We start from the raw sequence: 19,791 nt of genomic DNA, 5'->3' as shown, positions 1-19,791 counted from the left end.
TTTTTAATCATGCGCGAATAATTTTTATAGAATAATTGCGGAATTTTGTTTGGAGTCCAGAAATACCATTGAGTGCTACAGTAAGTCCATCGACCACATTTTAAACGCAAGTCACAAAGTCAACCAAAAGTGCAAAGTACGATTTGACGAAAAGCATTTATCTGTCGATTTTCAAAACAATAAAGATAGAAACTGCTTAACAAGATCACTTACACCACTATCAAGAAAAATCTCGGACTCAATAACAGACAACAAAACAACTGTTTATGATGAGCTAATAAACGACAGTAAGAGAAACACAATAGCTTATGACTACATTTCGTATTGCGGTAGTGTGCCAGACCACCCATCTACTTTCCTTATAGTTTCAAAAAGAAACTGTGGACTCGTGTGTCACATTTTTCAGCTATCGTCCCCGAGAATGGCGAAAAAATTTAAAAACAAAGTTTGCGCCTTTATAGAGCAAGCTTTTAGTGAATTTAAGTTAAAAACTTATCACAACTATTCATTTTCTAACCAGTACTAATTTTTTTTTGCTAGCTTGCTTTAAAAAAAACTTATCAACTTAAAAAACAATTTAAGTATTAATTAAAATCAACTTATTTTTTTTTTATGTTTACAAACATTTTTTGTATTGTATTATTACAATTTCAGACTTAGAAAAGTATTCAAAATATAATAAAGAACATTAAAAACATTTTAAAACAGAAGAAAATTTGTTGTTGTTAGTATTATTATTGTCTTATTTTCTAATTAGAAGCATAAACTCAACAGTACTCATCTTTTTTCATTTATTTTCATTTATAAAAGCTAAGTTCATCTATGGTAGAATTCACTTCTTTAAATTTATTAAAAAAGTGTACAATAGTTTATTTATCTATTCGAATATTTTTTTTTTACTGTTCAAATAAAATTATTAAATAAAATAAAAATTACACTTTTAGCACAAAATACTGATAAAATTAAACGTAAAAATATTTCAGCGTAAAACACTTTTACTTTCTTTAAAGAGATTGTAAACTATCATTCAAGTATTTAAATGTTTGCTACTAGTATTGTTTATCTCCTTATATAAGTTAATTTAAAGTTATATCTATTTTTTAGCCCTTATGTTACTAAACAAGTTTTTAAGTACTTTTTTATACAAAAAGTTCAGTTAATTTTTGTTTAGTTTTCTTTTCTTTCAATTCGTTAAATTTTAGTTTTATTACTAAAGATTTAAATGTTTAAATGATAAAAAGTTATGGTAATAGCTCGTAAGAAACTTTATAAGCATTTGATGTACGACTCGATAACCGAAAAGTTCCTTTATACACCATGTCCTTAGACCAAACTTTTGAGCGCTTTTTTTATCGTTCAATATATAATAATTATGACAATCTAAATTCTAAAGTATAACTATTTAATACGATAAATGACTTTTGTTTGCCACATTTATAAATCTTTCAGCTTATTTTACATTTGTTTTTTTTTTTCATAATAAAAACTATAAGCTTTTAGTTTATTTTTTAACTAGTTTCAAGTAGTTTAAATAAATGAAAGGAAAAACTATTCATCAATACTAATTTAAAAACAAAAGTAAGTATAACAACAGCTAAAAATCGGTATACATTGCTTAACAACATTTAAAAAAAATTATTATAAAGTTCCAAGTAACGGCTTACTTTTTTACTTATTTTTTAGCCTCAGTTATTTTTAATAAACTTTTATAAGTAAGTTAGTTTATTAAACATGATAAATAAATTGAAGCTCAAATATATAGTCAAAAGAAATGGCGTAAAGCAAAACTTTTAGGTCATCGAGCTACACACCCTTATTTACTTGAAATATATTAAGCTATAAAATTATGAAACAAAAAACATACATTTTGAAATTTGTACCTTTTATAATAATGAAGATATTGAAAAAACATACGTTAATGGAATAACTAAACAAAATCTTACATTTAACTCAGAATAACTTAAAAATTAAATTAAAATGTAGAATAAGTTTTTTTTTAATCTAAAATAAGTTAAAGGGAAAATGTATTTGTTTTAGTGATCTACCAGATCAACTATTTTGGATCTTGCTGTATCTGGATCCGGTTTTTTTTATTTGGGTCTAGATCGTATTTATTTTTAAACTAGGATCCGGTTATGGTTCCTAAGTGTTTTATATAGTTTCAATAGAGAACAACCTTTCAAAACTTAATTATTATGATACCCTTAATTAGTAAAAATTGTTTAATATGAATATTTTGTAAAAAATAACAATTTTATTTTAAGAAAGATGTAAAAAAAGTCTACTTATATGAAATCTCAGTTTAAGTATTAAATTTCAAGCTACTTATAGGACTAAACTTGACTTTTTTACCTTGTATGACTTAAAATAAAAAGAAAAAAAATGTAACAATGCTTTAAAAAATAACGTTTTTTTTGTAATTATGTTAAACTTTACATTATACTTATATTTATAAAAGTTCGAACTATAAGAAGAATAATAACTTTTTTACCAACTGTTTATGATTACAAATATAAATATAAGTAATTTTGTTAATAACATTTACTCATATCAATGCCATCAAGCTACAAAGAAACCTTAACTTGTTTTTCAAGTTGTTATGAAGGGGTAGCTATCAAATTTGCACTAGCGGACAAAATTGCACGAAGATACTTTTACACCAGGGGTCGGCAAGCAGTTGGTGGTCGCGGGCCAAATATCTAGTTTCCAAAGTCTTCGCGGGCCGCAGTTTTAGTTTCAGTGACGTTTGAATAATCTTATGGTTTTAGTGTTAGTCACACTAGAGAAAAGTTTTAATTTTATTCACCTTATCATTTAAATGATTTTTAGCTATCATAGAATGCCTATTCAGATTAATATTCATTAGATTATGATTTACATTGACTAATATACTTTAATAATTATGTACTAATAATGTTAATAAAATATGTACTTTCATTAGTACTTAATAAGTTAAACTTAATACTTTTTAAATTTTACTTACAACCTAACTCTATATAAGAACCTAACTTGAAAGACAATTTATGGGTTACTTTTATACATTTGTTATATCATCAACACTTTTTCATAGTTCTAAGAATATTTACTTCGAAAAAAGTTTTTGCGAGTTAAATAATTTACACTCATTAAGAACTTTAGTAATTAGTTAACATAATAAAATTAATACCTGTTTGTATTCCAAAAAGCTAAAACAAATGATTTAACATAACTAATTCTCAAATACTTTAATAAAATATTTTATTAGTAATTAGACTTTTAAATGGTTGTCACTAAAAAGCAAAAATGTCTGAGATGTATAAAACCAGCCTAAATTTATTAAAATTTGAAAAAGCTTATAAATAGTTGTTAATCAAGCTTAAATACCTAGTTAAAATATCATCATTATCAAAAAGTACAAAAATTGTAAGAAAACAAGAAAAAAATACAATTAGTAAACTATACAACAGTCATAAAAACTATTCTGAGAATTTAAGTGTTTAAAATAAAAACTTCGCACAGACCTGAGTTTTCAAGCTTTTAAAATAGCCTGTTTGTGTAGCAATCAAGTTTATATATAGTTCACTACATAAAGAAATAACAAAGGTTATCAACAGTAAATAAATTAAATGCAAAAAATATATAAGTCAGCTGGAATGTACAATTGAGTTTCTTATACAAGTTTAACAAAATTATAAAATTTTATTAAGTCATTAGCAGAGAAGATTTTTTTTTATTAAGCATGATAACAATTCTTTTTTTGCAATAAGAATATTGCATTTAAAAATGTTAAATGTAAAATATAAGACGAGCTACAAGAATAAAAAAAAGCGTTAGTTAGGAGTTATTGCGAGAAACAATAAAAAAAAATCACCAAAGTCATTTCCGACAAAGCACATTATTATCTTCAGTAACTACAGAATAATCAGAAAAAATTGTTAAGGCAAGTAATAGAATAGCAAAATTTATTACCTAAAATGAGTTATCGTTTGTAATTGAAAACTTTTATAAAGAATTGATGTTGGCAGTAATGGAAAACTTTTGTTTATTTCTTCAATGACAACATGAAGTCGTGTTTAGGAAATGCATTAAGGTTATAAAGTCTCATAAATCACATTAGAACTTTAATCAAACTGTTAACATGAGAGCACTGATAGAAAAACTATTGCTCATCTGAGAATTTTTATTAGAGATGTTTTTACTAACTTTGACATATTAGTAGAATTTCTTGGTTTAGTTCCAACGCGAAGCACAACAATCGGTGAAATTTTTCAAGTAAAGGTGCAATGTACCAATACGGAGTTTTTGGAAGTACAATTCCTTCTTTTATTTTTAGTATAAAGTTTAATTAAAGTTTAAAAAAATGTCTTAAAACATTTATCAATAATAAAAAATACTGTTAAGCTACTATAATATATTTTTTAATAAAAAAACATTTATTTGGTAATTTTTTTTGAGTCAAATTGAAATTTCATTACTTTAAATGTAAAAATTCTTTGAAATTCCAGGTTTTTTCAAAAATTCTTAAACTCAAGTTTTTTTCTAGAATTTTTAACCGTAAATTCACAAATTCAAAGCTTTTCTGGGATTCAACTTTTTTGGCAACACTGATTGTTTATTCTTTAATGTGCACAATAATATAAATAATATTTTAAATTATATCAGCTGCAAGACTTAAAATTTAACATATATTAAGACTCAAACTAACACTGTGGATTGAGCAAAACATACATCATAAGTTTAATTTGCAACTCTTTCAAGCAAAAATGCCAGTCTGGGTAAACAAAAACATTCCTGATATTTTTGTATACAAAAAGCAATTCTAGCCAAAAACTTAAAAAATGGCTTAGTTGGCTTGAGATTTGAAGTCTTCAAATAGTGATAGTCTGAGTGTGTGGCAATGTTTAGTTGTTTATTTGCTTGAATTTGAACTATTTTGATTAACAATGTACAAATTTTATAAATTTACCATCCCTATATCTAGTTTATATTAAATAGGTAGCTCAAAAAAACAGCAATTGTGTGTATTGATATGCAAGGCATAAAAATTAATTTAGCTTGAAATAAACAATGTTTGAAAAAAGGAATGTATACAAAACAAAAACTATATTAACTTATGTCATTTATACTGTTTCAAATGTGTCTGTACAAATTTAGATATGAAATGTATAAATAACAATGTTAGAAAAGTATGCATAAACTAAACTTAAACTAACTAAAGTATTAAATAAAAAGTGGTTTAAAATATGAGCATTTTTTTTAAATTGGTGTGCATAGAAAACTTATAAAACATTAAAATGTGTCAAAACAAAAATCAAATGAACCTTATTTCTTATTACTATGTTATTTTAAATGTATTCACACTAAAATATAACATTTACAAACAAAAAAATAATAAAAGAAACTAAGGTATAAAAATTATTGAAAAAGAATATCTTAGCTATAAAGAAATGACACTTTAGTTAATTACTGTGCATTACTTTTGTACAAAATGGAAAATATTTGCATTTACTTTATTTAATAAATAGGTATTATATAACCAACTTATTAAATCCAAGCACTCTTGACACTCTTTTTCCAAATAATTACTTACTGTTGTAAAAAAGAAGTAATTATGAAACTGAGAAACATATCCTGTTAGAACGCTAATCTGTCTTTTTCACATTTTTAAACTAAAGCAGTAATTACTTGAAATTATTTTAAAATGTTATAGAGAGACTTAAAATAAAACTAATCAAATTAAGTCGAATTAACGAAAAAATTAAAGTAGAAATATAATTTTGCTCAGCGGGCCACATTTACATGCTCGCGGGCCACAAAATTTTCTTTCGCGGGCCGCATTCCATTAAAAAAAATAACATGCTCGCGGGCCGCAGATTTACCCTTCGCGGGCCGCAATTGGCCCGCGGGCCGCAATTGGCCCGCGGGCCGCAGTTTGCCGACCCCTGTTTTACACGAAGATACTTTTGCACGAGGGGATAAAATTGCACGAAGACAAAATTTCATGAAGACACTTTTGCACGAGCTGACAGATTTGCACGGAGGTATTTTTGCACGGGTTGAATTTTTTTTCTTAATTTCGTTTTTTTTTTACTATAACTGTTACCCCTAACCCTTACCCTTGGTCAGTATTTTTTTTATTTATTTATGTTTTAACTTTTTTTTCTTTTTTTTTCATTTTTTTATGTTTTTTTTTACTCTCGTGCAAAAATGTAACTCGTGCAAAATTAACCCTTGTTGCAAAATTTTCTTCGTGCAGTTTTGTGTCTTCGTGCAAAAATATCTTCGTGCAATTTTGTGCACTCGTGCAATTTTGTTCTCGTCTAATTTAGTCCTCCGTGCAATTTTGACCCGTTCCCGTTATGAAGGTATAAAATTTTTTTGCCAGTTTTTGGAAGAAATCGATTTCGCTTTTGTTCGTACATGTTACAAGTTTCTGAAAATAACCTTTCAGAATAAACAGAATATGGTGGTGCCGAAAAATACCTCCTTGCAAACCTGGCAAGATGTGTGTATTTTTTCTTTTTTTACTGCCACCAAGACAAGACTTCAGCTTCTTTAACTTCTTCAGCAGATAAAGTTTTTGGTCAAAAAAAAATTGTCTCAATCTCTTGATCAACTGAATCTTGTTGCTCACTTTCGTGAGTGTTTACAATTGTTTCCAATTTAAATGTAGAATAGAACAACAAAAAGTTTTTGGGAACATCATTTTTAGGTAGTAGAACTTTAGGTTTATTAGATGGTACTAGAGGAACTTGACCACTTTGACCAGTCTCACAATAACTGTAATTTTTCACTCTGATTTCAGTAGCCTTACAACCTTCTGCTTGAGATTAGCATGGAAAAAGTCAAGTCGATACCATGGACCAACATCTGTTGTGAGTAAAAACAAGTCGTTATCATGAAGTTTTATTCGTGAGCTGTTATTAGTAGTATAAAACCTTCTTTTTAAAGTCTCTTTTATATTTTTGCCAAAGTTGCTAAAGTTTTAGAACTACTTTGACCTGGTGGACTATAAGCTTTATGATAAAAAAAACTTTTTTAGTACTGCTGCATGCGGGGTTACACTTGACAGCAATGTGTTGCTTTTACTACACTTTTGCGTCACTGTGTAAAAAGGTTCAAGCAGCTCATTAAGGAGGCTAACAAGTTTCCATTCATCAGCTGTAAGAATATTTTCGGGTTTAATTTTTTTGTAGCCACGTAGTTCTGGACACTTGTTTTTAATTCTTCTAATCTTTTCAGCATAACTCAGGTTTAGTTCCACCTTGTTTCAACACCCTGCAGAAGTGGCTTTTTGCATTGACACTGATGAACCTAATGAGACTTGGATTTTTTTAGTTTCTTGCACGCTATAAAAGAATGATTAAAGTGGCAAAAAGTTTTACGGGCCTTAGCTATTAACACACTTATGTTATTTTCTGAAAACAGCGAATCTTTAATTATCAGTTGAAGCGTGTGAATAAAACAGGGTGCTTAAGCGGAATCGAATAACATCGTACTACCCTTCAAGTTAAATGAATTTTCGAGCAGAAAATTTTGTTGAACTACCTCAATAGATGGGCTGCTTATGGGCAATAGGGGGTATAAAGGGTATAAAAACATTTAACATTAATTTACAAATCGTATGAAAACCATTATTTTATATACACGAACTAAAAAGCCCAAAGATACATGATAGCTACATCACACTATACTAAAATTATAGTTGAACAAAAATGATCAAAGAATACTAACAAGTATTTTAGAGGTTAAGTCAAAGAAGCATCATAAATCTAACATGCTTGTAATACAACATACTAAAGCACATCGCCTTCACTAATTGCTGCGAGTGATTGCAAGTAAAACGTTCTTTTATAAGTGTTTCAAAAAATGTAAGTCCTTGCAATAAAACATTTTATTTATTTTTATAATATTTGTTTACGATATTTCAAAATGACAATTTAATAATATTTATTTCTACAAAAAATCCCATATTTATTCACATGATTTAAAATTATAAAGTGAAATGTTGATTTCATTACAGAACAACTGCTACATCTTAAAGTTTTAGTGACCAAATATTAAATGAGCTGTATTTGTAGAGTTTTTACATTATTTAATATAATTAAATGAGAGCAAAATATTTAAAATAAAATTGTAAAGTCATTTAACAAATTGAAATACATCAAAATGTAAATATATGTTTTATATTAACAAAAGCAAATATCAAGTTTATAAGTATAACTAAATTATAGAGCCAGTAGAAGAATCTAATCGGCAAGAAACTTTAAATTAACAACTCACTATTTTTACTCTAATATATCTATATGTTTACAATAAATAATTGAATTACTAAAATTTTAATTAGTCTGTTTCGCTTGACTAATTTTATATATCATATGACCTGTACATAGCAACCGCTAACAAAAGGAAAGTCCTATATAAGAGAAATGAACTGGTTACAAAGTGCCCTTATTACCCTAAGGAATACTTTTAGTTTATTATTAATCGCATTAACTTAGTTTATTTTAATCTACTTAATTTATTGTTTTGTTATATTTATGTTTGTATTGTGTATATACTTTTGTTTTGAATTACAACCTTTTCATAAAAAGATCATTTTTGTTTTCTTAAAATCCCCTATAAATCCTAATATTTACATTTTTTCAAAGCTTAGTATTAAAAGTATTGCTTTAACCTTGTACAAAACTAATTTATTTTTCTTTATTATGATGGATTTAGATAATATATGACTATCAGAATACTAAAATTAAACTTTCTTATACTTTATTTTAGTTTAAACTTCAAAACAACGTGTTAATGGTGAGTCATACTTTAATTTTAAATTTATTCTTATGTGTATTTTCTAATTCATCGCTCTGCATTTTTGTTTTTCAGATTTTGTTTGCGTCTGATGAATTGCTTTGCAGGGAAACGGCGTAACGCAACAAAAGTTAAACAAAAAATTAGTATAATTTTATATATACTAAATATTCAAAACACGATAAAATAAGTATATAAAACTGAAAGAAGCTGATCGCGGAAAACAAAGTTTTCCCAAACTAACTGGATCCGGATCCGGTTAAATCTCAGCTAGGATCTGGCCGAATCCAGTACGAGCAAAAAATGGTCGATTACGGCCGGATTCGGTAGATCACTAGTTTGTTTATTTAAACTTTATAAAACTTTATAAGTGCAAATATTTATCTACACCTACAAATTCAACTATAATAAGTTAAACCACGTAAATAAGCACAAAACAAAAGTACACGTAAACTGTTAAGTGTAATAAACTTTTTTACAGAAGAAAATATATACAAAACTTAGCTGAGATAGCTTTAATTACTATAATTTACAGTACTTATTGTAAATAGTTTAACTAGTAAACTTTTTTAGAAGCATCTATTTAAAAAGTTTAGTAAACATTTCCACATCATGTGAATAATATTTATTAAATGAATATTTACTAGTAGTCAAAATGTGTTAAAAATATAGAATAAAATACTACAGTCTATACTAGAGTCTAATTGAATTAATTTGAAAATAATTAAAGCCCAATAAATTTACTAAGTAAAAATCCTTAGTGTAATTCCTTTAGTGTAAAGTAATTAAAATTATTCTATTAGAATATCTGAAAATAATACCCCTCTGCAAACTATTTATACTTTTTTATTTAACTGTTCTTCTAGTAAAAAAAACTTTAGATCAACCTGATACCTGCTGAGATTGCATTGGTCTTAAAAGTCATTTAGTTAATCCTTTATTAAACATAAAATTAATAAAACGTTGAAATAAGTGATTGTATTCTAAGTTGTTAAAGGTTTACATTATTTAGTTTTACTTGTAAGGATTTTCTTTATGTTAAAGCTATTACACACAATTGTAAAAAAGTAGATAAGACAGCTGTTAAAATTTACATGTTTGCAAAATTTTTCAATGCAAAATAGAAAATTTCGACACCTGCATCTTTCTAAAACTAAATTGACAAGTAGTTTTTCTAGCTCTTTTAGCAATACTAAAATATTTTTTTTTGCCATCATCCAATAAGTACTAGAGTGTCACAGTCTAGTTATTAGTAAAATTATATTCATGAAAAATTGTACCATTCTTAAAAAACTCTTGTTTAGTATTTTTTGTTAAGTATCTATAATGTTTTATATTTCTTTTAAGAGTTCTTTGAATAGAAAACAACAAAAGCAATAAGCATCAGTGAAAAAAAAACTTAATGGTTTTACTACAACAGTTAATTGCTAAAAGAGCACGTGTGTTGGTATAGATAATTGTAATTAGCAATGAAAGTTTAACGAATAGTAAAACTATCTTTTACTTTAAATGTTTTGTCTGTCTACTAATGCACTGCTTTAGGTATTCCTTGTAAAACAGTTATGACTTCAAATTACCAAAAACAAAAAGCCTTTTAGAAATGACAACTTTTTTTTAAAACTTTTTTTCTTTACTTTAACTTTTTAAATTCTTTTGACAAAGGATAAGCCTATGATTATTTTTAATGTAAAAAGTACTTGAATTTCTCGTAATAAAATATCTAATAATTATTAAAGGTACTATTATTCTAATATATGTATATATACAATAATCAAATGGATTACTCAAAAAAATTAGTTAAGTATCAATTTAATTTATAGTTAAAAAAGAAACAAAATATATGACTTTTATCTACCTTAATTTACCTACTAGAAAAAAAAATTATTAAACTGAATTTCGTTTAACTATTCGGGATTCAATTTTGTAAGTGTTATAAAAAGATATTGTAGTTTCAAAAGTAAACTAAAGTCACATATTTTATAACAATATATTGTTTATAGAACGATAAAAAAGACCTGGTGACTCTTAGGACCGGGTGTACGAAAAAACATTTTGGTTCTCGAGTCGTACACCACTTGGATACAGTTTAATGTCATATGCAAAACAATATTTTTTTTCTTTTAAAGAATTAAACTTTATTGCTTAATACATATTTTATTTAAACTTTAAAGAATTTATTGTACGAAATAAATTGTCAAATTTGTATTTTAATACACAAAGTCACTAATCTTGTGGAAAACACTGTTATAACTTATTTGTTTTGTTATGAAAGATTCATTACATTTATAATGAATACAAAACTTAAGTTTATAAACTTTATTTATTTAAAACTGTTTGCTGTTTGAACTAAAGATCAATTAATATTTCAGTTATGAAACTAATGTGCCAATCTTGTTCTATTGAAACGTTGTATATGAAAATAACTTATAATATATACTATATAAGTACTATATAAGTACTTTATAAACTTTAATTGTTTTAATTCTAATTTTTTCGATTTAAATGCGTGAAGCATTGTTTTTAAACTGTTCAAAATTATAGTTTTACTTGGTTAGAAAGTCTTAAAGCTATTTCAATCTTTGAGCATTTATTTATTTTAAAAAACTTTAAGAAAAAAATACTAACAATCTCAGGTTTGGAAAAAACACTTTGTCCAATTAAAAAGTTAGTTAACATATAGGCATGATTACGTTTTTTACGCAAAAATAAATAAGTAAATAAATATCACAAGCACCAAGTAAAGTTTTACCGTTTCTTTCGTACCATTATTACGTTGTTTGTTGAAATCAGCAACTGCCTCTACATCATTGCATAGTTCTCCTGAACAACAGTCGTAGTCAATCGGAAATGAACTGCAAGGCATAAAAAGTGCGTTGACAAGTTGAAATTTGACAAGTTGCTTTTAAAAGCAAAGTACCTGATTACACTCGGAGTGAATTGACTGCCGATCGGTTGAGATTGGTACTTCTGCTTGAGTAACTCAACCATGTCTTTAATTGGCTTTTCTTTTTTGTAAAACTCGCATTTTTCTTTCGTTGCACAACCTCTCAGTTTATTTACTTTGTCTGTTTAAATGACTTTGTATTATAAGTTTTAAGTTTGAAAAGACTTTCCTAAATTAATTAAAATTGATTACACATGATCTAATTTTAACGTTTTTATATCAATAAAGTTTAAATTACATTACAAAATAAAAGTAACAACTGTTAATACGACTTATTCCTAAAGATATAAAGTTTATAAAGAACAACTGATATATAGTTTTTTTTTCAATATTATAATTAACTTAAACTATATTTTATAGATAAGACTTGCTTTTAAAAAATGACATCCCTGAGTCAAAAGAAAAAAAAGGTTGAACTGGCTATCTTTTTTTATTTATGTTAATTGTTACTTTACTTCGCCACATTGTTCTCTCTCTATTTGCTAAAAAATATCTTGTGATTTTATAAACTTATTTAATTCGGGTACTATAAAAAGATAATTTAATTTACTGAACTGTAAAGGTTTTGTACAAATAGATATCCAATTAATTATTGAGTGTTGATACATACAAGTACTTTTAGTCGTTTTTAATTACAGCACAACTATTCTCAGTTACTACAAAGTGATTAATTTATCCAAAGAACTTATAAAGTGTTTAAAAACTAGTTTCTACTTATATTATTTTTTAAGCGACTATAATTAAAGTTTAGTTTGATACCATATCACCATACCGGTTTTGTTATAAAATGAAACTAAAATAACTTCTTCATTTAAGCATTTATAATTTTGAGACGTCATAAATGTTTTGTGTCATTGGTAGCATATTTTAAGGACAAGTGTTTTTAATTTTACTTGAATAAAATTTTAACTTTTTTGTTATACTTAAGTAGAACTAAGAACACTTGTTGTTAAAAAAATTCTGCCAATAATACAAAATGTCTATTACAAAAAAATAGTGATTATATGTAATATAAGTTACTTAACAACAAAAATATTTTTCCTTTACTTTTTAATAATAAGCAACGGTCAGCAAACTACAGCCCGCGGACCGTGTTCAGCCAATAAAACACACATCTTCAGTTCACTTCGTTTATTGTTAGTTCAAACTTAACAAAACACATCAATGCTTTATACAGACAACACATTAGTTTACTTTCTTATAAAGAATAAATTTAATTGGTTTTAAAGCATGCAAGAAAGACAAAAAAGTGGTCCGCGAGATACTTTTAAATAAAGTCTAGCTTTATACTAAGAAAATACTTCCAGTGTATGTAATAGAATATACTAGGTAATCAAAACTTAAACAAACAGTAGTTTTTCGTAATGTGACAAAACTGAATCGCTGAAGCTAGAACTAATTAACTTTGGCTTACATTTTTTGTGTTTGTGAGTAGTGTCATCTAAAATGTGCACTTCTCCTTCGGCTGCCAGACAAATTTCTCCATCAGCACATTTAAGGGTGGATATCCCGGAACCAGGCGCGTTTCCACCGTCAATTGTGAGTTCCACGCCTGACTTGCAGTTGATTTCAGCGTTGCAACAGATGATTAAAAAAGAAAGTAAAATTATTAGCTTCATCCTTTTGGTTACTTTTTAATTGATAAAAACAGCTAAACAAAGTACGAGATCTGAAAAAAAATAGCATATAAAACAAAATCAATTACAGAAAAATGTAAGTTATAAGTTGAAGATTTTTTTAAGTTCATAAAACCACTTTATAAAAAACATATAAACTTTAAGGAAGCAATTAATTTTTACATTTAAACTACAAACTTTACCTAAACAAAGTTGACTTAATAAAAATTGAACATTTTATAATAAACTAACTAAACTAATAACAAACAAAATGAAATTATCATTACGTTTTTAGATTTAAATTGAACAATTACATTTCTTAAATTTAACAAATTTAAATATACAACATTAAATACTTATTTTTGGAGCTTAATTTAATACCGAGTTTTACCTAAAAAGATGATCAGTTAGAAAAGTATCTCATAAAAAAAAAAAAACATTAAATTCTTTTATTGGCAACAAAAAACTTTCTTCGTGAAAAAAAAAATATAACTAAGTCAATTTTTACTTAGAATTAAACTAGCTTTACAAACAACAGTTAATAAACAATAAAAACTAATATAATTTAAATTTAAAATAACAAAATTAAAAATACTTAATTACTAATGCTTAACGATACTTAGTTTTCAACATAATTAAATTAATTAAGCTAATTCAATATAATTTTTAATAAATTATTTCCTTGCATTTATATAATTTCCAATACGGTATAAGTTTTTTATCTTAAAAACTAAATAAGTTTTAGAATTTGTTTACAACACTATAAAAACATAAAACGATTATTTTTAGTTCAAAGAAATTTTCTATTGTGTTTTTCAAACTTTCATTGTTCTTTAATACAAAAGTTAGTCCAAACATAATTTAGCATACCTTTAAAAACTACTTTAAAATAATACTGTCTTTAATTATATCTTTTTCATGTTAATTAATCTAAAATATAGTTTCTAAAATAAAAACTTTCAATCAAACATTAGTTTCTAAAAAGTATAAACTTATTTACTTTTATATACTTTTAAGAAAATTCTTTTAATATAATTGTACTGTATTATTTCACATTGTATGACGTAACCATTAGTCAACAACTTTGTATACTGCAACTACGTAAAAAAACTGCTTACTTTTCTAAATATAATTGAGAAAAAGTTTAGTTTTATCAACATGTTCAATAACAAATTGACGAATAAAAATGTTTTGATTATCTGTAACAAAAAATTTTAAGTAAGAATATTTTTGCTTTTTATAGACGACTTTAACAATGATTAATTAACTAAAAAAATATATTGAAATATACCTTAAATATTAAAACTTATAAAAAATGACGTTGATTTTTAAAATCGACTTTTAATTAAGTCTACTGTTCTTTTTTTTGTTTGTTATACATACTTGTATAACTCAAGTTAAACAACTTAAACAATTTAGAAAATAATTTACTAATAGTATTTCGTAAGTAAGTTATAATTTGCAACAATGTTTTGAATAATTTTTAAGCAAAAGAACTCAATTTCTTTGTACTAAAAATTTTGAGATGTAAGTCTATAGTTATGTGTATTGCTTTTAATCACGAAGATGAAACTTTTATTATGTTGACAAAAAAGGTACTGTCTATAAGTTGTCTAGTTTGCCGATAAACAAACACAATTTTTTTGTTATTTATGTATGCTTATGCCCTGGACATGACGTTAAACTGTATATTTGGTGTTAGACTTGATAACCGGAAGGTTTTTTCGTACTCCAAGTCCTTGGACAAATCTTTTTGTGCGCTTATTTGTCGTTGAAATAAATCAAAGTATTATAAAAACATAAGTTATAATGTTGTCTATAAATTTGATAATAGTTTCATTTGAACAATAGAAAAAAAGTTCAATAATATAAAAAAAACTAGTTTTAGTTCCAAAATAAATATTTATGTCTTAGTCATTAAAAATAGTTTAATAAAGTTTTGAATCTAAAAAGCTTAAAATGTAATAAAACAACTTTTACTTTCATTTCAGTTTTGTTAAATATTACTAACATTATTTCTTTTCAAAAACTGAGTATAACTTCTTGAAAAAATACTGTTATAAAAATTAAGTCCATTACAACTAATTATTTTTAGTAAAGTTAATTCACGCTTTTTCTCGCCTAATCTTTAATATAAAGATTGCGGTCATTTTTTTCTAAATATAAGTAACAAAATTTGTATTTATAGCTTTAACGTTAGTTAAATTCTAAGAAGATTACTAATCGTAATAAAATTGATTTTCGTATTTGCTATCAAACAATAATATAAATAAAAAAAGTCTATTCTAAACTACTAAAACACATATTTAAGTACAAAAAAATATATATATATTTTTACAACCAATTACAACAAAAGTTATCAGTAAGACTTTTTTTTAATGTAAAGATTTTTTATTTCATTGATATTCAACTCACAATAAACTATATTTACTAGATTTCTTAAATGTATTAAATGCGAGGTCTAACCATTTAACTCAACCATTTTAATTAATTCTATTCCACGACCGTTTCAAAATCGATCATTTTAAACCTAAACTTTTCTAATTCAGTTATTAAACTAGATATTTTTTGTACTTAATGGTCTGTAATAGAAAAAAGTTAACTAACTTCTGTAAATAACTTTGTTTTAATTTAACTCAAAATTAATTTAATACAACTTTAACTTTTTTATAAATTCATCAAAATATAGTTTTCAAACCTTCGCTTTTATTTGTTGTTATATTTTTTAACGACTAATTGTTTTATAAAACAAATTATTTTAAAAAAGGGTATAGTTTTTTAACATATTTCATATTTAACAAAGTGATTTATTTTAATAAAAGGTTTTTAATTTTTACTTATCAAATAACTATTAACAAAAATAAAACGCAAAAACTTTTTGTAGTTTAAAACTTAGTATGAGTTTTTTAAACGCAATATCCTGTTTATTGAACAAAGTATTTAACTGAATAGTTTTGCTTTTATGAGTAATAAATTCATATTTTTAAACTTAAACTAGTCTCATTAAAAAAAAACGGTTAGTACTTTAAAAATAGTTCAATTTAGTCAAGAGCTTAAAATTATCAACTTTTAAAAGTTAAAGTTTTAAATAATCAAGTTTGAATTGAAAACATTTAAAATTATCGAGAGTACTATTACCTTTAAAACTATCGAGTTTAAATTTATCGAGTTGAAAATTAAAGTTTAAATAAAATTTCTGACTATTAAAAATTAAATTAACTCAAAAAAAAAAATTGAAACTTATTAAGCTTAGAGTGACTTTGAGTTAGAAATTAGAGCAAACCTTTAATTGCATACACATATGCAAAAGCTTACGAATTGCAAAACTATAATCTTTTGAGATAAATATTAGAAAGTATATTGTTTGATAAAAGTCTACAAACAAAGTAATATTTTTACTAGCTCCGTGTTTTTTAGTTTTAAAGATTAAAAAAACAGTATTGAAAACCTGATAAAAAACTTTTAATTCTAAGAAATGTTTTTAGTCTATCTATTTGTTTAACATTATAAACAATAAGCTTAAAAATATAAAAACCGGATAAAATAACAGTATACTACGCCCACTAGGCCTATACAAGACCTTAAACTATATCCAAATAGTGTACGACTCAACAACCGAAAGGGTGTTTCGTACACGAGGTAATAGGACCAATTATTTTGAGCGTTTGTTTTTTGTTGTTGGAAAAACGTGAATAAAAAAAAAATTGCGAATATATAAATCACAACACTAAAAAAAATAAAGTTTTAATTAAATCCTAATATATAATATTTTATTATACCAACATTTCTAAATTTTTTTTATTAAGTTGCTAACCGAAAACTTAATATATGCAAACTATGTAGTAAAAAAAAAGTTCCAAATGGAACAATTCTACTTCCTTTACTTATGATAGACTTGAAAAAATGTAAAAAGATTGTACAACAATAAGTGCTGTTTAGTTCAGGCTTTCTCAAAACAGGCACTATCGTACATTTAGAAGCGACTTTGGCTATCGAGGGGCGTTTAAAAACAAAAGTAAATGAGTAATTGTTAATTTAAGGGGCTATACCAAATAAATGGTGCGGTTTTTTTTTAATCTGTTAAGGGCGTGTTCATGAAAATAATTTTGGGAAACTGCAGTGAATTTGATTGCCACTTAGCATGTTTAACCCGGATCTAAAAAAGTAGTTGTAGGCACCTCTAAAATTCATTTTGAAACTTATTTCAAGAAGCTAGGTTGTTAATTAAGGTGTGAGAAAGTTTATTTTGTTTAAATTAATAAGAAATAAATTAATCGATTTACTATGAACAACAACATAAAAAGTCAGAAAAAACAAACAGTAACAAAACATAAACAATTTAAACACATGACAGAAAGGTCGGAAAATATTTGAGTCTAAAACAAAAACAAAACGACTCGATAACTAAAAGGTTTTTTCGTACACCAGGTCCTTGGACCAAACTTTTTGAGCGTATTTTTTTGTCTTTCAATAAACAATACTACAAGCGTGTTTTGTGTAAAATAATAACGAGCTACTAACTTAACATACTTTTTGCCTTCTCCGAATTTGTTTATATAATATGTTAAAATTTAAGTTTGTAATTTGCAATTTAAAACAAAAAGCATGAAAAATATATATAACGATGAACTTTAGATTAATATTTACTAAATTTTATTTAGTTATACGGCAGACCTAGTTACAATTCAGGTGAATATAGTTGGTAGCTAAAATGTATTTAATTAAAAGTTATCATATAAGTTTACCTCAATTTTGAATAGTCTAATCAAAAAAATATTATGAAAAATTAACAATATAAAAATGATAATAGAGTAAGTTTGAAAGTTAAATAAAATTACATCAGATTTAATTTAATGTACTGATGACCTTTAAATATTTCTTAAACTTACTTAATAAAATGTAAGCAACTTTGGTCACCAAAAACAATAATCAAAAATATTTTCAATAAAGCATAATTTTTAAGAAATTGCATATATAAAATGCATAATAATAAGGCATTTTTAAGAATAATATAAAGTATAAAACTCTTCTAAGTTATCTTTAATAAAAATATTGTCATACAACATAGAGTTTTACTACAACAAATTAAAACACTTTTAAAAAATGATGTTACTGATTACATAAAAAAACATTGTTTAGAGCAGTGATCTTCACTGTGTGTCTACTTTTTTTGTGCAAAGAAAACTAAGTAAGTTGAAAAATGTTCAATAGAAGTCTAATTTGTCATTTTCTATTAGAAAAAGCTAACACTAGCATAAACTATCAATTTTTAACACATTATTTATATACTAAGACACTCCAAACATGAATATATTTTGGTTTATAAGACAAAATATTTTTTCTATAATCTTGTGTGCACGAAATATATTTGCCAGTTCTTGCTGTTCAAAGCTTTTGAAAGGGTTGAAGATCGCTGACTTAGATAGATAAGTAAAGGAGAAAAAATAAAACAAAGTAACAATTAAAATCACAGAAAAGAAAGTTGTCGTTCATATAATTCAGAGTTGTGCACTTATTTCCTAAACTAATAAATTGTTGATTAAATGCTTCTTGCGCTAAATACTTCTAAATATAAAAACTTGTTTTAGTAGGTAAATAGTTTACGGTAGGTTTTTTCAAATTGGTAAGGTGTAATGCAGTTACTTTATTTCAATATTTGATTGCTAAATAAACTACAACAAATTAAGATAAGTTAACAAAAGAAACTACATTTTTGTAATAACACGTTGAGTGTCTATTTACTTTATTTAGATAGATCTATTACGAATTAAATTGGAAAGTAAAGATTATTTCAACTAACAAGCAAAGTATTTCGATTAGGATTTAAAATAGGGTTTCCTAGAGTGGGGGCAATTTTAGTAAGTTGGGGGGCAAAAATTAGAAAAGAGGCGAAGGGGGGGGGGGGGAGCAATCGTAAAATTTTGAAACTTACTAGACATTCTTGAGTTGCAAATGAAGGGCAAAAAAAAGGTCTTAGATGTTTTTATAAGTAAGTTTGAAACTTACACTAGATATTCTTGAGTTGGAGATTAAGAGCAAAAAAAAGGTCTCAGGTGTTTAAAATGGTAGTTTTGAGAAGTACCGTTGTTGGAGGGGGCCATAGCATTTTCTATTGCTTTAAAGAGGACCATTTAAAAAAAATAGTTTGGGAAACCCTAGTTTTCAGTGAATTACAGTAGACTACCGCTTAAGTACGCACTTTTTTTGGTACGCATCCCGCCTTAAGTACGCACTTATCAAGAACGGCAAAATCGAGAATCTATTATCATTTCAGCATTTTAAATCGTAAGAACTTCCCTCATATTATCACGGGAGACATATGTTGGCTTTGGTGGTGCAACTTTACCTTTATCCTTAGACTTGTTCCATAGAGTCATTTTCTGACGCTTTCCACCCATTTTTCTAAACTTCTCTAAATTTTTCTAAAATTTCTAAATTTTTTTTTATTCA

The 19,791-nt window shown here is 25.8% G+C and overlaps 1 protein-coding gene across 1 annotated transcript; it reads right to left on the bottom strand.

Annotated features, from left to right (window-relative positions):
- Nucleotides 1-11,105: 11,105 nt before the first annotated feature.
- Nucleotides 11,106-13,390, bottom strand: LOC145835012 (uncharacterized). The gene is made up of 3 exons (XM_082942541.1): nucleotides 13,140-13,390; nucleotides 11,699-11,846; nucleotides 11,106-11,633 (listed from the first exon to the last, which is right to left on the bottom strand). The coding sequence occupies exons 1-3, from the start codon at nucleotides 13,342-13,344 to the stop codon at nucleotides 11,477-11,479; spliced, it is 510 nt and encodes a 169-aa protein (XP_082798667.1). The 5' UTR covers nucleotides 13,345-13,390; the 3' UTR covers nucleotides 11,106-11,476.
- Between the last annotated feature and the right edge of the window lie 6,401 nt (nucleotides 13,391-19,791).

The sequence above is a fragment of the Thalia democratica genome, chromosome 4 (genome assembly GCF_965202585.1).
Source record: "Thalia democratica chromosome 4, ktThaDemo2.hap1.1, whole genome shotgun sequence".
Classification (NCBI taxonomy): domain Eukaryota; kingdom Metazoa; phylum Chordata; class Thaliacea; order Salpida; family Salpidae; genus Thalia; species Thalia democratica.
The sequence above is the reverse complement of the archived record's forward strand: the minus strand, read 5'-3'. Positions and strand labels throughout refer to the sequence as shown.